At 40.9% G+C, this 22,241-nt stretch overlaps 1 protein-coding gene and 1 non-coding gene across 3 annotated transcripts; one reads left to right on the top strand and one right to left on the bottom strand.

The window, feature by feature from the left end:
- Positions 1-78: 78 nt before the first annotated feature.
- TSN (translin) lies at positions 79-14,453 on the bottom strand. Of its 2 annotated transcripts, XM_075529882.1 has the most exons (6): positions 14,236-14,451; positions 13,232-13,325; positions 11,767-11,863; positions 7,028-7,143; positions 6,319-6,398; positions 79-2,078 (listed from the first exon to the last, which is right to left on the bottom strand). In XM_075529882.1, exons 1-6 carry the CDS (start codon positions 14,299-14,301, stop codon positions 1,845-1,847), a joined length of 687 nt encoding a protein of 228 aa, XP_075385997.1. In that variant the 5' UTR covers positions 14,302-14,451; the 3' UTR covers positions 79-1,844. The 2 variants fall into 2 exon arrangements, with proteins under 2 accessions (XP_075385997.1, XP_075385998.1); XM_075529883.1 differs by lacking the exon at positions 6,319-6,398 and having other exon boundaries at positions 14,236-14,453.
- On the top strand, positions 8,895-9,015 carry LOC142425244 (small nucleolar RNA SNORA61). The gene has a single exon (XR_012779593.1). It is a non-coding gene; the product is annotated as a small nucleolar RNA SNORA61 (small nucleolar RNA).
- Positions 14,454-22,241: the final 7,788 nt, after the last annotated feature.

The following is a 22,241-nucleotide window of genomic DNA, read 5'->3' as shown; positions in this document are numbered from 1 at the left end:
TATCATTTTAGGTCATCTCCAGCAGCAAGAGATATTCAGAATTTGTTCTCCTTAAAGAAAAGTTGTCACAGCAACAGAGACAATAAAAGGATGTTTTTTATTGCTTTATAAGTCAGCAACAAATACAGTAAATATAAACATGGCATTTCTGAATTCTCTAACAGAGTGACAAAGTAATGTGCTCATTCTCTTAAAATACAGGTTAAAACTAAAATTTACAACTTATGCCAAGAGTTTTAATATTCTGAAGCACAATCGGTACTTACAGAGGCAGAAACCGTTATCAAATCTGGTGCATCTGTCTGATCACATCACTAAGAAGGCTTTTACGCTCAATTCAGCAGTTATTCTAGCACATTTTCGGTAACCATCTCAGGCACTTTTATGAACCTAACACTTTCATTAAACAAGATCTTGTGCAGAAGGATCTATCAAGAAAACTGTTCTAAAATTCACTGATACCTTCTCTTTGGGTTAGTCAGCCCTTCCTTCAGCCTGAGATAAAAATCTCTTGTGGCAATGCCAAACATCCTATCATATAAGCAAGAGACTAATATTAGTATTGGGCACGATAAGGTGACATTTCTGAACACCTCATATTATTCTGAAAAGGTAAGTACCTTCCTTTCAGTGAGCTCCAAAGGACAATGGATTAATTCAATAGCTTACTTCCAAATGAAGAGCCCACAGCAAATTACCCGGCAGATATTCTTAGCACTATCCGAAATGAGAGTAGGACCAGTAGAATTTAAATGACTTGGCCCAAACTGTAAGGATTTCTGTTGGGATAGTCATTAACAATTGAAAAGTTCTTACTCTTTAAAATAAAAATATAAAGCTGAACATGAACTTCCCCACAAAGCATGGCATTTTAACAAAGAATACATTAGTTAGGGCATTGCTAATTAATGCACGTGAATGGCTTTATGCTCTCAGATCAAAATATTAGGTAGCTGCTAAAAGATGGAGGGGTTTCACAAGGGTTCTTTAAAGTTCGTAGGAAAAAACCCCCCACATTTTCTTCTAATTATGTTTTTCAAGAACTTTTCAAACCCCCCTCATTGATCCGTTAAGTTCAAGTGCGTGAAGTTTTTAAGATTAACACACATTTGCTTTCCAATAGACTGTTAAGGCAATATCAGACAGCACGTGTTTTAAAATATTAAACCCTACTCCCGACTTGGCAGTGTTCCTTAACACAGGGCTAGCAACAAGACCGTACTAAACCCTTCAATATAAGAACTTCCCAGTAACCTGGTGAGCCTGCCTTTGCAGTCGGCTTCTCCTTATCTTGATGGGAGTGAAACCCACCCTTGTCCCAACCCCGTTTCTCTTGTAAAAAAAATTCAACATTGGAATTACTCACAAGGCTTAAAATGAGGAATATAAAATAATTTATTCATTGTCTCTAATTGGCAATAGTTCTTTTTAATTATTTAACACTCTATCCAGGTCATACCTGTATCTAGATGGCTAACTTGGAATATAGAAAACATCAAAGATCACGTCTGGAAGGACTACAAACAAGACAATAAACCTAACAATACATCAAGATTATATTGATATCAATACACAAGAAAAGGACTTTATCAAGAGGTTGACACTGACACTTCTAGACACAACTAAAACACATGGAATTACAGAGCAAATTCACTGAAACAACAAAGAAAAGTCTGCCCTTGCTTTTTTTAAACCATCAAAGATGTTTTACTTCTGATACACCACAACTGGTTAAGAAAATAAAGCGTGGTGTTTAGCAAGTGGGCATTGGAACTACTCTAAGAGGCACTGTGCTCACTCACTGGCAGCGGCAGAGGTAAACAAGGCCAGGGCAGGGAGAGAGCCTATTTGTCCACAGAAGCAGCGGCCGTTTCCTTATTGAAACCACGGATGGAAAGATCATAGACCACCTCTTCGACTTTCTTCACATCGTATTTCAAGCCATCGTAGCGCTTCCTCAATGAGTCGTTCTTCAGGTTGAGAAGGCGAAACCCAGAATCCAGCTCGTTGATGAAGGTTGAGATGTGCAGGGGCCGGGAGTAGTCTCCAGCAGTCACACTGTTCACTGACAACCTCGACTGTACAAGACAAACGAGGATAGATCACAAAAGGGCTCCTTTCTCTTTAACACAGCTACACCCAAATCACAACTATGAAGAGAACTGTAGGCCCGGAGAGAGACTATGAGCTTTCTCTCATCCAGTGAGTGAACACAGATGGAAATGGCTCAATTGGAAAAACAAGAAAATGAGGCAATTTTAGTCAAATAAAGCTTTAATGCAATTAACATTTTCTAAAATCTTCCTAATTTTAAAAATTGACTATTGGGTAATAGTTAGCTTCTTCATGTGTCAACTTTAAGCTCATTTTTGCTTGTGTGGAAATGAAAGAAATGCCAGAGTATTTCTCTCTATTCTGCTGTCTCCTCACATCTAGGCAAAATGGCTACATTTCCAGGCCCTTCCTACTGAGCTACACAGCTGTCACTATAAAGTATTTTACTCTTTAGTCAGCCAAAATATTGGCCTAAGAAGCTAGCTTAAGTCAAGATACTGTCCTGAGGGTAGGTAAGATTTTGAGACCCAACTCAAATCTTCCTTCTCCTTAAAAGTCCTTCCCACTACACTTTCTTTGCTTCCCTAAACCCACTCTTTACTACATTCTGACCACGTTGGGCCTGAAAACACACTTGACCCCTTTCACCACTTAAACCAACAAGGCACAATGAGCTACTGGTTTGGTTTGTCCCACAAGGTAAAAAACTGGAACTGGTTGGCATAGACTGTCCTTCATTATCCTCATTAACCGAATTCCTCCCATCTTAGCCACATTTGTGCACACCCAGATAGACTGTGCCCTACAGAGAGGTTAGTAAAATACTAAGGAGAGATTAAGTTCTTACAAGTGGCGGTCTTAACCATTTCCCGCCCTTAGCCACAGTTCTCCCTTCTGTGACACTCTGTAAATGCCAGCCGCCTCGACACCTGCGGTTATAATCCATTAGCCTCGCCCACATATAGCAGGTTTTCCCTTCCTTCTGATTCTTTTCCCACCTATCCTCCCTGCAGTTTCCTGTCGCTTCCCCCCTCTGGTACCCAGCCTTATCGTAGTGTAAAGTCTTACCTTTGGGTGTGAAAACCATTTTTCCTTTTCTTTATACTAATAGTATTATGAAATACTTATGAAATTGACTGACTTGATAAGCATGATTTCTAATTTTGACCACATCTTACGGTGCTTGACAGACTCATTATTTTTTAAGTATGCACATTATTCCATTGTAAGAAAGCACTAGTTTGTTTACCATTCCTCTACAGCCAGTTTCCATCTTTTTGCTATTACAGAAATTGCTGCAATAAACGTGTATGCTTACATCTGTTCATGTTTTGTTCTTTATTTCTTTAGGGTATATACCAAGTACAGATTGCAGAATCATAAAGTACCGGTATTTGCATTGGCAATTTAAGGAAGTAGCATACCAATTTCCAGAGTTGTACAGTTCTACAATCTCCCCCACAATGTACAAGTGTTCTAATCTCTCCTCGTCCTCTCCAACATGCATTATTATTAAATTTGCTAAGAGTGCTAGTGTAAGATGGTACCTCATTGCTGTTTTAATCTGTCTATTTTTATTGCTAACAAAATACAGCATTTCTTCATGATTGTTGGCTCCCTGGATGTCATCTTTAGTAAATATTCAAGTCTTAGGCCCATATTTTGATTGGGTTATTTATATTTTTCTTTTTAGTGTTGTAGTTTTCTAATTGTTATAGTTTAAAAATTAGCCCTTTACCTATTAATTATTGCAAAATACTTTTCCCAATCTGACCATTCTTTGAGAAGTCTTATGATGTGCACAACTGTCGTATTTTTAGATGGTCCCACTCCTGTATTTTGTCTTCTAGAGTATAGATATATTTCATCATGTTCGGCTGTGCTTTTATGTCTTTTATATGTCTTTTATTACGGTCCTCAAATTTGTCCCTACGTTTGTCTTTCCTTCTTTTTTTTTTTTCACAAGAGAAAAGCTTGTAGTTAGTTCAGGGATCGTTTGCTGGCCCTTAGGAGCGTTTTCCAGTCCAGTCTGTTGGGGCACCACGCCCTGGCCCCAAAGTCCACTTTCAGCATTCCCTGGGGACCTTGCCACTCCATTCCCTTGCTGTTCCGCTGCACTCCCCAGTGCTTTGCCTCGGTGTGGTGGGATCAGGTCAGGTGCAGTTCCCACGCTGTGTCTCCGGTGCTGTCCCCTGTATCGCCCTTAGTCACTGAGGGGCATCATTTCTCATAGTGGGGCCAGCCATGTTGTTCTCTCTGTGGACTGGCTGCTCTACTCAGGAACATCATCCTCACGGCCTGGTGGGCCAGGCTGTGCTCCACTCTCTCCTCCTGCCCCTTCATCTGCTCCCGTGTGCTCTGATCAGATATGTCCATCTCCTGGAGCTGCAGAGTCAATGTCGTCTTTTGGAACAAATTCTTTTCGGGGGAGGGGCAGGAATCCACTTAATTTATGGTGCTGGGGCCAGCCTCCCAGACCTCTCCACCGGTTCCCTCCTCCACGCCGGGATATTGCATTCACACCTTGAGGCACTGAGTTGAAGTCTGGTCCCACTTTCCCTGTGGAGATATAAACCATACCCTCCCCTTGTCCCTACGTTTTTCACTTATAGTCTTTATCATTTTAGGGTTTATATTCAGGTCTTTAATCCACCTTGAATTATTTTTTGTACATGGTATGAGGTATGGGTCTTGTTTCATTTTTTGGTAGGTGAAGATTCAATTATTTTAGCACGATTTATTAAAAAGGTTATATCTTCTTTCACATTTATTATGTTTTAATCCTTTATCCAAGACTTGATGTCTAGGTTATAATTCTGTTTTAGAGGAAGCTCTGTTTTACTAATGAGACTGGATTAAAGTGGGCTTTATTTTCATTCCCCACCTTACAGAAGGGCATGCCTCAAATCATCAGGCTTTGGTTTCTAAGGAGTATGATCTGCAAAAGGTAAAAACATGCTTCCATGAAAGCCATCTTTGTATATCCCCTTCCCAACTAGTGTAAAGTCATTGGTGACAAACACCAATGCTGGCTTCAGAGTTGAGTAGGCACGACAAGTTCCAGCATGCTTTTTAGCGCAGTAAAAGCAGCAAGAGGGTGCCCTGGTGGTGTAGTAGTTATGAGTTAGGCAGCAATCGACAAGGGTGGCAGTTCAAAACCACTAGCATCTCTGAGGAAGACGTGGCTTTCTACGTCAGGAGTAGAAGACAGTCCTCAATACAGTCTGAGAAACACACTGGGCAGTTCTACTCTGACCTATAGGGTCACTATGAGTCGACATTGACTCGATTGCAGTGAGTTTGGTTTTGAAGAGAAACAAACAAGATGTGGTTTCATTTCGGATACCTTGCTCTCTTGCTCTGACTCCTGTCTCTGCTTGCCTCCAATGGACCTCCTGTTCCTGAAGCTTGAGCTGGGGCTATTATCTGACCTGTGCCACCAGCTTCCTCTCAAGTTTGTAAACGACGAGGATCCTCCACACAGACATCTGAACATTGCTGTTGAGCCTTACCAGTGCGCACAACCACATAAGCCATTACTTTAAGGGTCTGTAAGATGTTTTGGTGAAATGCAGAACCCTGCGATGTGCGGGAATATATTAATACTAAATGGAGGAGTGGTGGTTGACAATAGGGATAAAGGAGTGGTGAGTGAGGACGACCCAGAATCCGGCAGGAAGGAGGAAGACAGGGTGGGGGTGAGGGTCTGTGGAGTGGTGGAAAGCACATTAATGGGAGTTTGATGAGCTATCGCTGATTTCAGTTGCAGAGGTAGGCAGGCTTCTTTAAAGCCAAAACAATAAACCACCAGTGCGAAGGCTGACAGACTTAAACACAAAGCCTTTTTCTTATTGGTCTTCACAATTAGCATTTGAAATTACTAAGTATTTGGAAACATTTCTGGGGTCTACAGTTTTGACATAAGTAATTATTATCAGTTTTAAATGCCCTTTTCTTCATTTCATTTGCTTTTATAATTTCCCAGAAGAGCAATTAAAGAAATGAATGCCAAGAATAGTTTACATAATTCTAAAATTAAATTGGACTCTAAAACTATTGTATGAATTAACAGTTACCAGCATACATAGCTACCTCATCACTTGAGCTGGCATGTTCAAAGACGAGCAAAACACAACAGACCACATAGACAATGACTACATGATCACTGAGCTGGCTAAACATTATACTTGCCCTGAATTTCTGTATTCCTTTAGAAAATGAACAGTCAGTGGGAAGGAAAAGGGAATTTACAGAGTATCTTACCAGTTCACTAGCCAGAATTAGAACTCCTGAGAGATAATCTTCAACATCCAGATGGAATCCTTTCTCCCGGTCTGGCTCAACTGAAAATATATCAAAATCAGGTTAAGGGACCATATAAATGGAATGTAGGATTAAAGCTATCTAGATCTAAATTTAGACATATACATTTAATTTCTCTCAAAACAAATTAAGAAAAGATTTATCTTCCAAATTGGTTTCTTTCACATTTTTACAACCCGGCAATAGACCTCTTTACACAAAATTCAATTTTTCTTCCATTCTTCTTTCAAAAAGAAATGATCGTGCATGGTACTATATTTACATTAAGAATGCCTGTCTTTAGAGATGTTGAACGTTAAAGGGAAAAGTCACTATGTCTGCAACTGACTGAAACGGTCTACCTCTGTAAACACAAAGAAATTAAGCAGATTGACAAATGTTAATAAGTGGTGAATTTCAGTGGAGGGCAAACAGGTATTCTTACAGTTCTTCTGCAGACATTAAATTTTTAAAAAGTAAAAGTAACAAAGATTTGTAAAACACTCAAGTTAAAGAACGAAATATTTGTTATTGTGTTTCTATGTAATTGGTTTTCAATCTAGTTCTCATTCCTGTGCTTTAATATAAAGAAAGTACAAGCACTATCCCTCCCAGAAATATCAAGCTCCCATGTCTGATTATGCAGATCACCACTAATGAGGACACTTACTGCCAAGAATTTCTGTAACCGCTTCTCGTGTCACTAGTGTTTCTGATTCCAAATACACAACAAAGGCTGCCAAGAAGACCAGGCGTTGCAACACAAACCTCCAGTGCTCATGAAATCTGTATTAATGTAAGCAGGTTTAAGGTATGAGATTGGGGTTTAGAAGGCTTGAGAAAGACAGGTTTAGTACAGCCACATTCAAACATTGAAAGAAACTTTTTCCAAATAAAATCTCTTGTGAGACTCCAATACAGAAAACATACAAGAGCAATGTGACGGTTAAATATATTAGATGAATTTAGTATACATTTTATAAGGTCAAATTCATAAGTTTAATCAAAAAGCATAATTTTAATGGATATAAAATTTACAAATGTAGATGTTAAAACAACTGTAATTCATCACTAAGAACAGTGATATTTCTGAGAAAAAATTTGCAACCAAAGGTTATGGGTGACAAATGCAATTATACTTGAGTCTCAACATCTTGTTCCTTCATTCTGATGTGAATACATAAAATCAAGAAAATCCTAATTTGCACATAAAAGCAATGATTTCCATATGCAACCACTGAAACAGATGGACTTAAAAGCCTCAGATACTACACTTAAACTGTGCTAGAAGATGAAAAGGGAACAGCAAAAAATTTCAACAAAATGAGAGTCTAAGTGGAGAAGAGCTTTTTCAATAAATGGTGCTGCAAACACCAAATGCTCGCCTGCAAAAGGATGAAACAAGACTCACAATATGTACAAAAATGAACTCAAGATGGATCAAAGACCTAACTATAAATCCCAGACCAAAGGCCATCAATGAAAATATAGGGTCAAAATTGAGGGCCCTAATGCCAGGATAATTCCACAACCAAACTTAATGAAAAATATCCACATTACACGAGATAAAATAAAGGACTAGAACTTCTAAAAGTAAGACATGTAAGCACATCAAAACACTTCATCAAGAGCCAACAGAGAACCTAGAGAATGGGGCAAAGTAGTAATGACTCACCAGATAAAAGGCTAAATTCAAAAACCTGTTGAAAACTACCCACCTTAATCAGAAAAACACAAACCCAACTAAAAAAATGGGCAGAAAATATGAATAGACAATTCACTAAAGATCACATCTAGGCAACCAACAGCTATATGAAGAAATGTTCATGTTCATTATCAGTAGGAGAAATACAAATTATAACAACCCCCTCATACCGCCACTCTTAGCAAAATTAAAGAAATAATAAATGCTGGAGAGGATGTGGAGACTGGAACACTCATACATTGCTGGTGAGGCTGCAGGACTAAATAACCACTACGGAAATCAGTACGGCCCTTCCTGAAACCTTCAAGAAATAAAGACTACAACACGAAAAGACACACGCACACCAATGTTTATTGCAGCAATTTCCATAACAGCCAAAACACGGAAACAACCAAACACTCCAACTACAGAAAAATGGATAAACTGGTAGTCAGTCATACAGTGGAATACTATGCATCAATAAAAGTAATGATTACTCTTAAACACAAGACATGGACAAAAGTAGAGAGCATTACATTTAACAAAACTAAGTCACTCTTATGACAACCTTTAATGACACCATTATTATAAGGAAACACAGAGAAAAATAAATGTGATTTTACACCAAAAGGCTGAAGATTATGAGGAGACCAGGGACACGGGTGGAGACAGGAAAGGGAGGGACAGAACATTATGGGATGGAGGTAAGATGCAGGGGGAAGACCACATTTATGCAGTTTAATGGATACTATTACTGATTGGAAGGGATAGGAGGGGCTGTACAACTAAGCAGAGTTATGTTTTTGTGTAAAACACAAAAGTTAAAAAAAAATCAAGGCTTACATCCTTAAAAACCCTCCAGATTCCTTACCCCTTGGATCTAAACATTGACCTGAGTAGCTAAAAAAGGAGGATAAGTAAAACTGAAATGGACTTGGATTCTTTAGTAACATTCAAGTTCATTTCAAACAAAGAGGGGAAATAAAATGACGGCCAAATCTAGCCTTCTGAGAGGCAAATCCAGCCTGAGGGCTGGCAACCTGTATGTAATTTCCAGCAGAGGTAGTCTCTGAAGATCCAATTCGACTTATCCTACCTCTCTGTGCTTCACGTATTACCTTAAAACAGGAGTCGCCAAATTGTCTACAAAAGATTAAACATGTTAGTCTCTGCAGCCCACTTTCAGAATTACAGACATTGATTATTGCTCCTTGGGCCGAGAGCTAGACTCAAATAGACAAACTAAATGTACAGGGTAAACTGTAACACCAGGGAGGCACACACTCCTTAGAACAACCAATCACATGAGATCCAAAAGGCAGCATTAGTCCAGAAACTCCTAAGTCAGAAATGGACAGGTGAGAATGATGAACGAAATGGTAAACACAGCAAGAGAGTGGAAATGGTCCCTAAGCAAAATGTATAAACTGTTAAATGGAAAACAAATTTTGTCTGGAAACTATCACTCAACTCACTGTAAAAAGTTCAAAAATAAATGAACAAATTATCAAATCAATTCTTATCTCCCAAAAGCATGTTGCCAATGACGGAATAAAGGATGTTAAAATACACACCAGCTACACTATATAGCCCTACAAATAAAGGGACTTCAAAAAAATTTCATGGAAAAATGCCACTTTTACGTTTACCCCCCTCATGTATACATACTGTGTACTACCCAAATACAAGGATACAAATACAATTTAATCTGTATTACCCAAGTACTACCAAAACAAAAAGTAGTGCTACAGAATCAAAGAAAACTAATTAAACAAAATGACCCAAATGTAAAGCCATTGTTGCCCAAATATCCTCCATGTAGGTCTATACTTCTACAGCCTTTCTCACCAAACCAATTTTCAATTTTTCTTAAAACTTCCAATACATAAGTTCCTGTGTCCTTGACAAAATCCAGATGAGCTCTTTCGAGTTCCAAAAATCAGTTGTCGTAAGTTCTGAGTGGACCCCTCTACCTTGAATTTAACTGGGCCAGCATATCCCCTTGGAAGTCAATTTTGATTAGACCTTACTCTCTGAATCATGTTGCTAAATCCAAGACTCAAAACCTAGTTACGATTCATTCTACAAAATCACCGTCATTAGTTTCCATCTTGCTCAAAAATAAGACTAACGGAAAGATCAGCTGCATAACTCTTTGGGGACCCAATGAGATAAAAGCTTGCTGAGGGCAAGACGTTTGTTTAAAACTGAAGCTGCTGAACCCTGTAAGTCTAACTTCAGTAACTATCACTTTAGTGGTAATTCTTTTTTTTTTTAATATTTTAAAATCATTTTATTGGTGGCTCATACAACTCTTATCACAATCCATACATGCATCTATTGTGTCAAGCATATGTATACATTTCTTGCCATCATCATTCTCAAAACATTTTCTTTCTATTTTGAGCCCTTGGTATTAGCTCCTCATTCCCCCATCCCCGAGTAGTAATTCTATATTCCTCTTCTACCAGTTTCGGAAATTCTCCCAGTTTGTTCGTTCATCAAGATTAACAGTCTCCAATTGATGTAATGTATATGTATGGACTGTGGTAAGAGTGGTATGAGTCCCTAATAAAATGTAAAAAAATAAAAGAGGAGAAAAAAAAGAAAATGATTAGGGCAAAGAATGTACAGATGTGCTTTATACAATTGATGTATGTATATGTATGGACTGTGATAAGAGTTGTATGAGCCCTAATAAAATGTTTAAAAAAAAAAAAAGATTGGAAGTCTCTATTTTTTGGACTCATACTTGAAGTCTTCACAACCTTCCTTAAATTGCCTGAGTCATCTAAAAATTGTTATTTGTTGTTCTATATGGAGCAGCATTCCTGTAAACTTGTTACAAAGCTTTAGGATTTAGCAAGATGTTTGCTTGAGTTTTGTTAAAAATTCCATTTTGTCTTTACCTCAAAATCATTTTTCCCATGGCACAAACTTTTCTTTTTCTCTTTTAGAGACTCTAACAAAACTAGTATGTATCACTAAGAGTACTTATATGCTGACACGCACTGATCGCGGAAACACTTTACCTGGAGGAAACCAGTGCATGAGTCAGCTGGGACCACAGCAGCAATACTTTTTGATTTAACCACGGTACGGATCCTCAAAAATAGCTTTTCTAGCAATAAAACTAAAGTTTGAAATTGTTGATTATTTATCAATTTCATCAACTGTTCTTCAATTTAATATGTCTAAAATAAGGATGTACTTTATAATCTACATTTCACAATTTAACTGGCAACATTTTCCCCTCTTTCTTAATCATACAAAAATGGTGGTATAGAATTAACATAACAGCATAGCATAAAATTAACAGTGGTACAGTATTAGCAAAACAGCAGTCACTTGGCAGCGAAATGTAAACTTTGAGATAAAACTTAGTTATGCCTATAGCCTAGAACTCAACAACTACTCACCCAATATCATCTGTAACTTAAATAAAGCCAAAGTGTATTTTACCCTCATACAATAGGCATTTTTAAATTTCTCACTGCAAAATTAATTCTTATTTCTTAATATAATTTTGGATGTACAAAGAAAATCATTACACCACCATTAAAATACCACCATTAGCATTTTGACCCATTTCCTGTTGTCGCCTCTGTGTAGAAAAATGTTTTACTTAGTTACCAACAATCCTTGAGCACATTACTACTTTGCTTTGTTAGTTTAGCATAAAAATAATGCTAATTAAAAAAAATAATGCTAATTTAGTTACACACCTGTAGTACTGTTCAGCAGGGAACTTTGTCTTCAAAGATGTGAGATGTGTTTTCACTGTACCAAAATGTTCTCGAGCTTTCAAGCACCTCTTTGGAACTGATAATTAAATATAATAATGTAAGTATTACCATATTTCAAATATAGATCTTAATAATCTATAGAGCCTATGTAAACACAAGTCAAACCTTAAAATTTCATAACCAAAAGTAGAGTACACATCTTTTTACTAGTTCAAAATAGCATCTCTAATTTCCCTTCTCAGTAATGCCAAAGAATAAACAAAAACTCGAAGGGATCATGTATTATTTCAGGGTCTTTTATAGTGACCAACCTTGGTAAGCTGTTGTAAATGACCTCAATCCTAAAGAACTATCTGCTACCACTTGCTACGACCACCCAGTCCCAAAGAATATAACCAGGAATTAGATTTCTTCTAGCTCTCAGGATTTAGCCCAAATGAGCTGTTGTCCAGAATTGTTGATCTGAATAACCAACTTGAGACAAGTGGCAGAGTCAATGAAATATCTATGAATCAAAGTAGGTTAACCACAAAATGGCTCAATACCAAGAAGCATTTTGTTCTTTGTGTATGTGGTCACTATGGGTCAGGGGCTGACTTGATAACAGTGAATAACAATTACAAATTTGCTAGTAAATTTACACCTGTAATATATAATGTCAACCTCCACCTAAAAATATATTTAAAATATGTAAGTTGTGTGAGCTACATCCAAATTGGAGAGTCCAAGGCTAATGGGACATACTTGATTTACATTCAAGCGACTGCAGAATACCCTGGCTGGAATAATTTACAGTGACCATCTCCCATCTCTAAATGCATGTTACATTGTATTCAGGCAGTGGCACACTACTCCAAACCAAACGCACTGCCATGGAGTCATTGCCACTCAGAGAGAGTCTACACATGGTTAGAGAGGCTAGAAATCTTTACAGGAAGGCAGTCTCATCTTTCTCCCACAAAGTGGATTTGAAACTGCTGACCTTAAGGTTAGCAGTCCAATGATTGAGAACCTGACAGCGTTACCAGGGCTCTTTTCATCACACTAAAATTTGTTTAAATCACTTACATAGAATGTGAAGTTAATGAAAACAAATACAGTAAATCTATAAAATCTATAAATACAATTTCCACATGCCATAAAAGATGATGGACATTGTTCATAATAAAGTAAGACAGTCTTCTGGATGAAAATTAACTTTCTAAGACAGTGGTTCTCAACTTTCCTAATGGCGCGACCCTTTCATACAGTTCCTCATGTGGTGACCCCCAACCATAAAATTACTGACCCCCATCCATAAAATTATTTTCATTGCTACTTCATAACTGTAATTTTGCTACTGTTATGAATCGGGCCACCCCTGTGAAAGGGTCCCGACTTGCAGGTTGAGAACCGCTGTTCTAAGAGATTGACAAGCTGGATCAAATCCAAAGCAAAGACTTACTGTCCTGAAACCCAGCACCCTGATGGACCCCTTGAAGGAGAGTCAATATCTCTCGAGCTGTTTGCTCTAAACTCTGTACAACTTTCCGGATTTCCTAGAAGATTCAAAATAAAAATATCAGACAAATTCAACGTAATTATACACATAGCTTGAAACAATTTACACCTGATCAATCCTAGCTGGCCTATCACAACTCCCCACATGCAAATACACTCTTCTTGTCTAGGGCTGAATTGCACACAAGTTTGAACCCTACAACTTCAACTTCATCTCTGAGAATCTTGAACCAACCACTAAAATATCGTAGATTCTTTAGTCTTTGAAGAATAATCTCACTCCATCCCCAATTATGCTGTGGGGCACTAAAGAAATTAAAAGGGATGATGTGTGTGAATAGAATTTGTACATAATTAGTCACAATACAGGTTTTCTGCCTGGCTCATTCAGTGTTCAAATATTCACTGAGCACATTTCTGTGATAGGCACTGCTTACGAACTGGGACCTAAGCAAACAGTTCATCCCTCTTGTGGTTTCAAGTATAGGTGAGTTTTTAAACATAACCACCTTAATTGGGAGAAGGAAAAAAAAACATTAAAGCCCTGTAAGAAAACCTAACAGGTGAAAAAGATTAATATAAAATAACCAAAAGGAAGGAAAGCGCATTCCAATAAAAGCAAATGATGTATGCAACAGGCCTGTGGCCGAAACAGTGACCGAAACTGGAGAGACGGACGCTTTGAAGAAACCAACAAACACATTACACGTGCGTTAAAGGAGTCCGGGCGCTATCCTCGTGCCTGACAAAAGCAACGGGTTTAAAGAAAGAAAACTAACATTCAGAGCAGGTCCCTCCGAGAAGCCACGAATCGGGCAAAGGGGCTCCGGGGTCGCACGGGGTCCGGCCAACCCTCAGCTTGAGCCTAACAAGACCCCCCCCGCCCCCACGCCCCGTAGCCCGCGGGAGGAGCAGGGAGAAGAAAGGGTAATGGAGGGAGGGGCTCGCCTCTCGGATGTCCTGCTCCGCGGCCAGGAAGCCCTGCAGCTCCACAAATATCTCGCTCACAGACATGGTGCTGGTGGCCCGAGCCGGCCGGGATCCGCCCGAGAGAAGAGCTCAGAGAGCGCGGACACGGCCAGGCGAACGCAGTCGTTCTCCACTCCCGCCGCACTCGCCGCGTCCGCCGGGCCCTTCAGCACCGCCGTCGCCGGGGTCCTCTCACGTCCGCGGCGCCCGGGAGCCCGGGCTGCCCGCCGCACTGCCTGAGGCGCCACCGCATCCAGAGCCCGCCGGGCCTCCGCTCGCCCGCAGGACCGAGACGCAGAGGCGAGCGAGTGCGGGCACGGGGACAGGCAACGCCAGAAACACCCTCGCAGGGGGCCTCACCGCGCTGGGGCCTGGTCCAGTGTGGGCGACTTTTGAGGTGACGGGAACATGCCAGGCTTTAACTTACATGGAAACGGGAAAATGCTTCATGAGGAACGAGAAACAATAGCAGGCGCAGAAGACTGAAAATAGGGGCATCAATATTATGATTCTGTTTGGGAATGATTCGAATGGAAAATGAAAGTGAGGTGGGATTATGACGAAGGCATGGATTGAGTGGGAAAATTTTCCTCACTTTATGATACCTAATCTGGTGTGTTAGCTATAAAAAAATGGGTAATGGGCAGTCCCACACAGGATTTGACTGGGACAGCACAGGGCTTCTGCCTGCTAGCGAACAAAGGGCCCTGTGAGAACCGCGTTGGTAAACAACACAAGCTCGAAGCCCTGGCTGGTGAACCTCTGGCCCAACTGTGTCTGAGAGAAATCTGGAACAAGCTGACCTGGAGCTGAAACGAATTAGAAAGAAACCATGCGAGACCCTCGTGACACGGACAGAACAGGGGCTTCTGCCCTGACTGCTAAGAGAATGAACAAAGGACGCTTTTGGAACAATGCTCTTTGTGAGAACTGGCTTAGTCAACGCCTTGACGGTGAATATCCTGACAAGGACTGGTCTCAGAGAGAATCTTGAAACCGCCTGAGACATGGTGGCCCAGAGCTACAGCCCAGATTAATTTGAAAGACAACTGAGACCCCAGGACACATGAGTAACTAGGAAGTTGCTTGACCACCTGCAGAGGAACAATTCCCCTCCTCTTCGAAAGACCATTTAAGCACTAGAAATATTCCTTAGCCAATGTCCACATCTAAAGTGCATAACGTGGCCTATCTTAACTAACAAGAGGGACTCACTTTATTTCTTTTAATAAAATTGGTGTAAGTCTTTGCTGCTGCAGCTACTGTGTATGTGCGTGCGCGCGCATGCACGCACGCACGCACGCACGCACTTGGTTTATATGAACCCCTAACAAGGCACTAGGTTCCTGATGGACAACTGCCTGGGCACCCACCGTAATTTCACACAAGGACAATCTTGATAACTAAAAGGTAACCTGACAATCTATTTTGAGAAGGCAAGAACTATCAACGAGGACATTAGCATCTCATCCCACTGTTGATTTGCATTGTCTTTCTGATACTTAGTGTGTTAGTCTGGGCAGCCTGCAGAAACAATTCATAGACACTCGTGTATAAGAAAGAGCTTTATATATAAGAGCAATTGTATATTTTAAAAAATCCTAGTCCAGTCCAGATCAAGTCCCTAAATCTGATATTAGCTCATATGTCTGCTACCAATCTATAAATTCCTCTTCAGACTCATGCAACACATGCCATGGCACTGAATGCAGGAAGATCACAGGCCAGTGGGTGGAAAGTCTTGTGGATCCAGTGGGGGTTGAAGCATCTTAGCGCTGGCATGGGTTTTCACGTGGCGCCTCCAGCTCCAGGGTTCTGGCTTTATCAGTGTGCCTCCATGTGGCTTGTCAACAGAAATGTCTCACGAGGCATAGAGAATATGTGAGTGTGGCCTCCAATGAACTATCTCCACAGTGCCTCCAAATAAGGTCATCAATTTTCTACCTGATTAACAGGCTAAACTCCACACCTTTGCTCTTAATAGTCTCACACTGACACCAGATTATGTAACTACCACACAGCACTAGGAAATTAAGACACTCATCACATATTTTCTCACTCTTATTTATTAAATACTTTTTGAAATATTGGCATACTTAAGGGTGGGCATGCTATGTTTATTAACTCAGTCCTTTGCCATACTGTTTTCAGTTCTATTATAAATAACATTTGATGAAAGTCTTTATGCTCTTATTAGGATTTCATATACCTTATATATTTGAGTATAAGCCAACCTGAATATCAGCCGAGGCACCTAATTTTACCACAAAACTGTAATAAAAATGTGCTGGAAAATTTGGCTTATATATAAGCATATATGGTAATTTCATTTGATAGATCATAGCAGTAAATGGCACATGCTGAAGATGGACCAGCCTGCTGACTTATTTCTCATACCTGGGCTGTCGGGCCAGGGGACAATTGAAATGACATATTTTGATGAAAGTCTTTTTATGTTATGGAGGTGGACATGTCTGATGTCCTCTGATTTCTCTATTGCCATGAAGCAAGAATCAAATGTGTCTCCATACTCCATCCTTCTTTACCTATTTTCACACCAACCGATCCTCCCCTGCCATGTTATATCTATGATGGGATTGATAATTCATTGCAGTGACCACACAGAACTCACGGGCAATACTCGCCGTTAAGGGGGTTTATTAGCTAACAGGCTACCACAGTCAGGATCAGCAAACAGTGCGCATACAGATATTGGTGTCCTTAGCTGGCAACCAAGGCTCTCTTTGGTTCACATTTTCTCAGTCCCATGGTCCCTTGGCCTTTCTTCCATGGGCTATGGAGCCAGTCCACCTGTCACTCTGACCCACAGTTCCTCATCTCAGGCCAGAGTAGGAGAAAGTACCCCACAGTCTCAGTGCTGCTCCTTTGAGTCTCCCTTCACAGTCTCTGATGCCTCTGGTCTCGGCAGCCTCGCCAGTTTACATAGAGATCTAGGGCATTCGCTTCCAAAATGGCCCCGGGTCTTTCTCTCTCTTCTGCTTCAAAGATGGCTCTTCCTTATTGGCAGAGGTGGTGATAATTGAAAACTGAGCAGGACCCTCTTTCAGTATGAGACAAACCCTGTGGTTCTGGCCATAGGTGTTCTGTGGATAAGGGGCGCCACTTCAAGTGCTTGTTTAGTCTGATAGCTTGGGTTCTGGCCAGTATAGATTTCTTTCGTGTCCGTCATTTTGTTGCCTACTTTTTTCTTCTTGGTGGCTTTCTTGTCAGCCTTTTTGGTGTCCACGGTTACTCTATGCTCTATTTTATATTCTCTATTCACTAGGCCACCAGGGCTCCAAATATTAAATAGCATTTGGAGAAAAAACCCACAAGAAACCTGGCCGATAAACACATGTGGGATTAATTAAAGGGCGGAGAGATCAATGATTCGGTGAGCCTCGCCTTTCTTGTCTCTTGCTCTTTGATCATTGGCCCAGTGTATGGCTGCCTTGCTTGTTCTTTGCCTCAATTTTCAAGCTACACTACCTGTGGGACACCTAACCCATGGACTGTGTCACTGTAATTTGAGGTTCCTTCAAGACCTGCTTCGCCACAAAATTGGAATTTACATGTCTTGAGCTGGGGACTGTCAGACCCTGTCATCTGGCTGACTGTTTGTGACCTGCCTTGCTATTTGCTGCCTGTGCCCAGATAGCCTGAATTGCTCTACAGAGGACTACCTGGTAGCCCTCAAGACTTGAAGGACTGCCGGTGTCTCACAACTGTTTCATGGGAGTGAGTTACACTGAGCCATTTGTACTGCTTTATAATTTAATTAACTGTTTATTTCTTATGTTATATATCTAGCTATCTGTATAAATATATATATATATATATATATAATTATTAGCATTCTGGTTTTGTTTCTCTAGAGAACCCTGTCTAACACGAATATCATCATCAGGTGTCACACTATATCAAAGGGTATGAAGATCATGAAGAATGCATTGTTTCTATGCACACCATTTAATAACATGGTCTATTTACAATCTACTGAACCTCATTCATGACTTATCACAGAGGCATTTGCGATAGTACATGTCATCATTGCACATCTAACAGCTTCTTGGCAACCCACGGGAGGCACAGAGAGCCTTGCCCTGTGTGTGCCCTGGAACCTGCCCCGGATCCAGGTGGAGTGTCACTTCGACAGCATGCTTGTGAAGAGTCACCTCTGTATGTCCATATAGGTCCACCTGGAGGGGCATCCCTGTTATACACCAAGTGTCTTCCCAGAGAGTCTGTGAGCCATTCAAGACCCAGCCCTGAGCCACGTCAAGACCTGCCTTTGGATACCATCACAGATCCATGTCAACCATCACTTCTGGGACTCACCTCATACCCACATGGAGATCAACACCAAAATTCACATCTAGACACCACCACCCCTCACCCCAAGCCAATTTGAACTTTTTCTGTGGAACCTGTTTTGGCTTCACATAGAAATTGTCTCTGGAATTCACTCCAGATCTACTTTAAGAGTTATCACAGGAACTTTACTGAATCCACATTGAGAGTTACCTCTGGTTCCTGCTGCAGATCCACATTGTGGTTCCCCTAGGACTCCCGCTCCAAACTAACATCAAAATAAACCTTGGTAAAACAATAAAGGGGTGTGTGTGTGTGTGTGTGTGTGTGTGTGTGTGTGTGTGTGTGTGTGAGAATACAAGTGGATTAAGCCTCCACTGAATCCTCTCTGACTACAGACCAGGGGAATGAATTGCATTTCTATTGTGCAGAACACACAGCAAAGTGGATTATTGCAGACACAGTTAGGTTAAAATTTAACAACTTACCATTTGGTCTCCCTTCTGACCCATTTAAAATTTGTTCTAGTTCTTAAAATTTTCAAGTGAGGCTTTATAATTTCTTTTCAATGGATGTTTTCACTGTTTTACGTCGTTAATGTCATTGGTATGTTGTTTTGGTCTGTGATTGTGTATATAAAGTCCAGGCTAGGTAAATCTACAGAGAGTAATTGGATTCATGGTTTCCTGTGTGTATGGCAAAGGAGGTTGACGGGAGATGAGGAGCTAATAACAATAAGTATAATAAAGGAAAAAATCTAAAATTGATTGTAGTGATGCTTGTACAACTCTTCTTAATATGATTAGGCTACTGAACTGTATGATATGTGAGTTATGTGCCAATACAATGTCTAAAATGGAGAACAATAAATATATACCTATTGATGAGAAAGAGCTGGGCCACTCTCCAGGTCCATATCAGCATAGCTTGTGGACGTGCTCTTTGCACATCTCTTAAACCCATTGCAAAACCACATTGCAATTTGACTTTAAATGCCGTCCCAGAGCCACTTGGAGCAATGTTTCTGGATTGGGGGACACATCTCTGATGCAGGTGGTGCACCAATTGTGCATCGTGCTTTAGAGACACGCGAAGATTCACTTCTTGACATCCGAACTGGCCCAGATTGAGGACCGTCTGTGGGACACTCTCCAGTTATACACTGACCATCTTGGAAGCCTTCCTTGCCTGGAATCCAGTCCCAGATCCAGGTCAACTGTCACATCCGGAATTCACCTCCAATCCTAGTCCACCCTCAGCCGGGCACATCAGATGCCGAGACTTGCCTTCAGAATCCTCTTAAGATCCAGTCCCACCATCTATTCCAGAATCCACCCAGAGGCAGAGCTACATCAACGCCTCCCACATCCGGACATGGTTGAAGCCCCACAATCTTCTGCTCCTTGGTTGAGAGGGAATCTTTTATTTTTAATTTTGGTAATTTTTACTGTTCAAACTTTACTTTCTTATGTACATCATTTGAAAGGTAAGGTTTGAAAACAAAATAAAGTTTCCCTTTCTATATTTCTGGACTTAACTCCCTTGGATGTTTCCTCAAAATAGGTCCTTCAAAAGGTGGTCTTTTGTTCCCAGTGTGTTTGAGGTTCATCCAAGATGTGCAGGTGTCCGTATCTAATCCTTCTGTGACTAAAAATGACCCTGTTGTATGCACACACCACAATTTGGGTATCCACTGGTAGACATGTTTGTGTGCTTCCACTGTCTGACTCATGTGAGTGGTGGGGCTGTGAGCATCCCTGTACAAGTCTGTGTTGAGCGCCTGACTTCTTGATAAACACCGGGGGTGGGTGGGTAAAGAGATGGAAGGGGAAGGGGTAGGAGACAGCTTAAGTGTGGGGAGAGAAGGTTTGGAGAGATCAAGAGGCATGCAAGATATGGGAAATGAGGACAAGGGAGAAGCCGAGAGACCTCCCAGATAGAGGTTCAAAGCAGACAGGAGGGCTCAGTATGCTACGTTTTGGTGGTGACTGAGGAAATGGGAGGAATAAATGTCCTGAGCTTGTATAAGGAGGAGGGAAATATTAAGAATAGCCAGACATCATCACTGGGGGTGGGTCGTGATGAGCTGGGATGGGCCAAGGGCAGTCCTGTCATTGTGAGTGAAGAAGATGTAGGGACGGAGGCGGAAGGACAGACCACAAGTTGGTGCAGATGGGGGAGGAACTGGCGGGGAGAGTATCAGCGAATGTACAGTCGGGGCTAAGGAGGAGGTACAAAGGACCAGGAAGTCACCCACATAAGAAAAGGCAGGCAGTAGGCAGGGGCCATAGAAGGCATGATACCCTTCTCCAGGGACTAATCTCTCCTGACAACGTGTCCAAAGTGTGTCAGATGAAGCCCCACCATCCTTGACTCTAAGGAGAACTCTGGCTGTACATCTTCCAAGACACATCTCTTTGTTTGAGCAGGCCATGGGACTCTTTAACAGTCTGCCAATTCCTTGGTTCAGATGCATCAAGTTTTCTTCAGTCTTCCTTACTCAGTGTCCAACTTTCACATGCATATGACGTGATTGAAAATACCATGGTCTGGTCATGCTCACCTTCATCTTCAACAATAACATCCTGGCATTTCAACACTGTAAAGAGGTCTTGTGCAGCAGACTTACCTAATGTAGCACATCATTTGATCTCTTGACTGTTGTTTCCATGAGCATTGATTGTGGCTTCAAGTAAGACAAAATCCTTGACAAGTTCAATCTGTTTCCATTTATCATAATGTTACCTCTTGATCCAGTTGTGAGGATTTCCGTTTTCTTTACAGTGAGTTATCATCTAAACATAAGGCTGAAATCCTTGGTCTTCATCAGTAAGTGCGTCAAATCCTCCGTGCGTTCAGCAAGCCAGGTTATGCCATCTGCCTATTGCAGGTTGCTAGTAAGCCTTCCTCCAATCCTGACACCACATTCTTCTGTATATAAACCAGCGTCTCCAATTACTTGCTCTGAATACAGATTGAACAAGTATGGTGAGAGAATACAACCTTGGCTCACACATCACCTGATTTGAAAGCACATAAAAAACTCTTGCTATGCTCACACACTGCCTCTGTATCCATGTACAGATTCCACATGCATATAACCAAGTGTGCTGGAATTCCCTTCTTCTCCAGGCTATTTATAGTTTGGTGTGACCCACACAGTCGAATGCATAATGCTTAATCCATGAAGCACAAGTAAACATTTTCCTGGTGCCCTATGCTTTCAGCCATGACATCAGAATTGATATCCTTGTTCCATGTCCTCTTCTGTATCCAACCTGAACCTGTGGCAGCTCCCTGTCAATGCACCACTTCAACTGTTTTGGATCGTCTTCGGCAGAATTTTACTGCCTGCAGTATCAATGATACTGTTCTATTGTTTGAGCATTCCGTGCGGTTACCTTTCTTTGGCATGGGTCCACATATGGGTGTTTCCCGGTTTACCAGGTAGCTGTCATAGACATGTCTTAGCATAGACATGTCCGCTTGTTGTCTTAGCATAGACTTCAGCTTGTTGAAGTGTTTTAGGTGGGATTTCATGAATTACTGGAGCCTTGCGGTTGTGAATGTCTTCCATGCAGTTTGCATCAGTCAGGGTGGTAGATTATAAAAGACATTGTAGTAAGCTGGCAATATTTAACATTTTTAAAGATTACTGCTCTATTATGGAAGAA

Source organism: Tenrec ecaudatus, chromosome 13 (assembly GCF_050624435.1).
Source record: "Tenrec ecaudatus isolate mTenEca1 chromosome 13, mTenEca1.hap1, whole genome shotgun sequence".
NCBI classification, from domain to species: Eukaryota; Metazoa; Chordata; class Mammalia; order Afrosoricida; family Tenrecidae; genus Tenrec; species Tenrec ecaudatus.
Note: the sequence above shows the minus strand (reverse complement) of the source record. Positions and strands in the feature narration are given on the sequence as shown.

What these genes read in the sequence shown, in the direction of transcription:
- TSN (XM_075529882.1), bottom strand. Translation starts at nt 14,301, where the DNA reads ATGTCTGTGAGCGAGATATTTGTGGAGCTGCAGGGCTTCCTGGCCGCG. An exon ending in CCTGCTGAACAGTACTACAG is followed by an intron (nt 7,144 to 11,766) that starts GTGTGTAACTAA and finishes ACATTAATACAG; the next exon opens with ATTTCATGAGCACTGGAGGT. An exon ending in TAATTCTGGCTAGTGAACTG is followed by an intron (nt 2,079 to 6,318) that starts GTAAGATACTCT and finishes TGTCTTGTACAG; the next exon opens with TCGAGGTTGTCAGTGAACAG.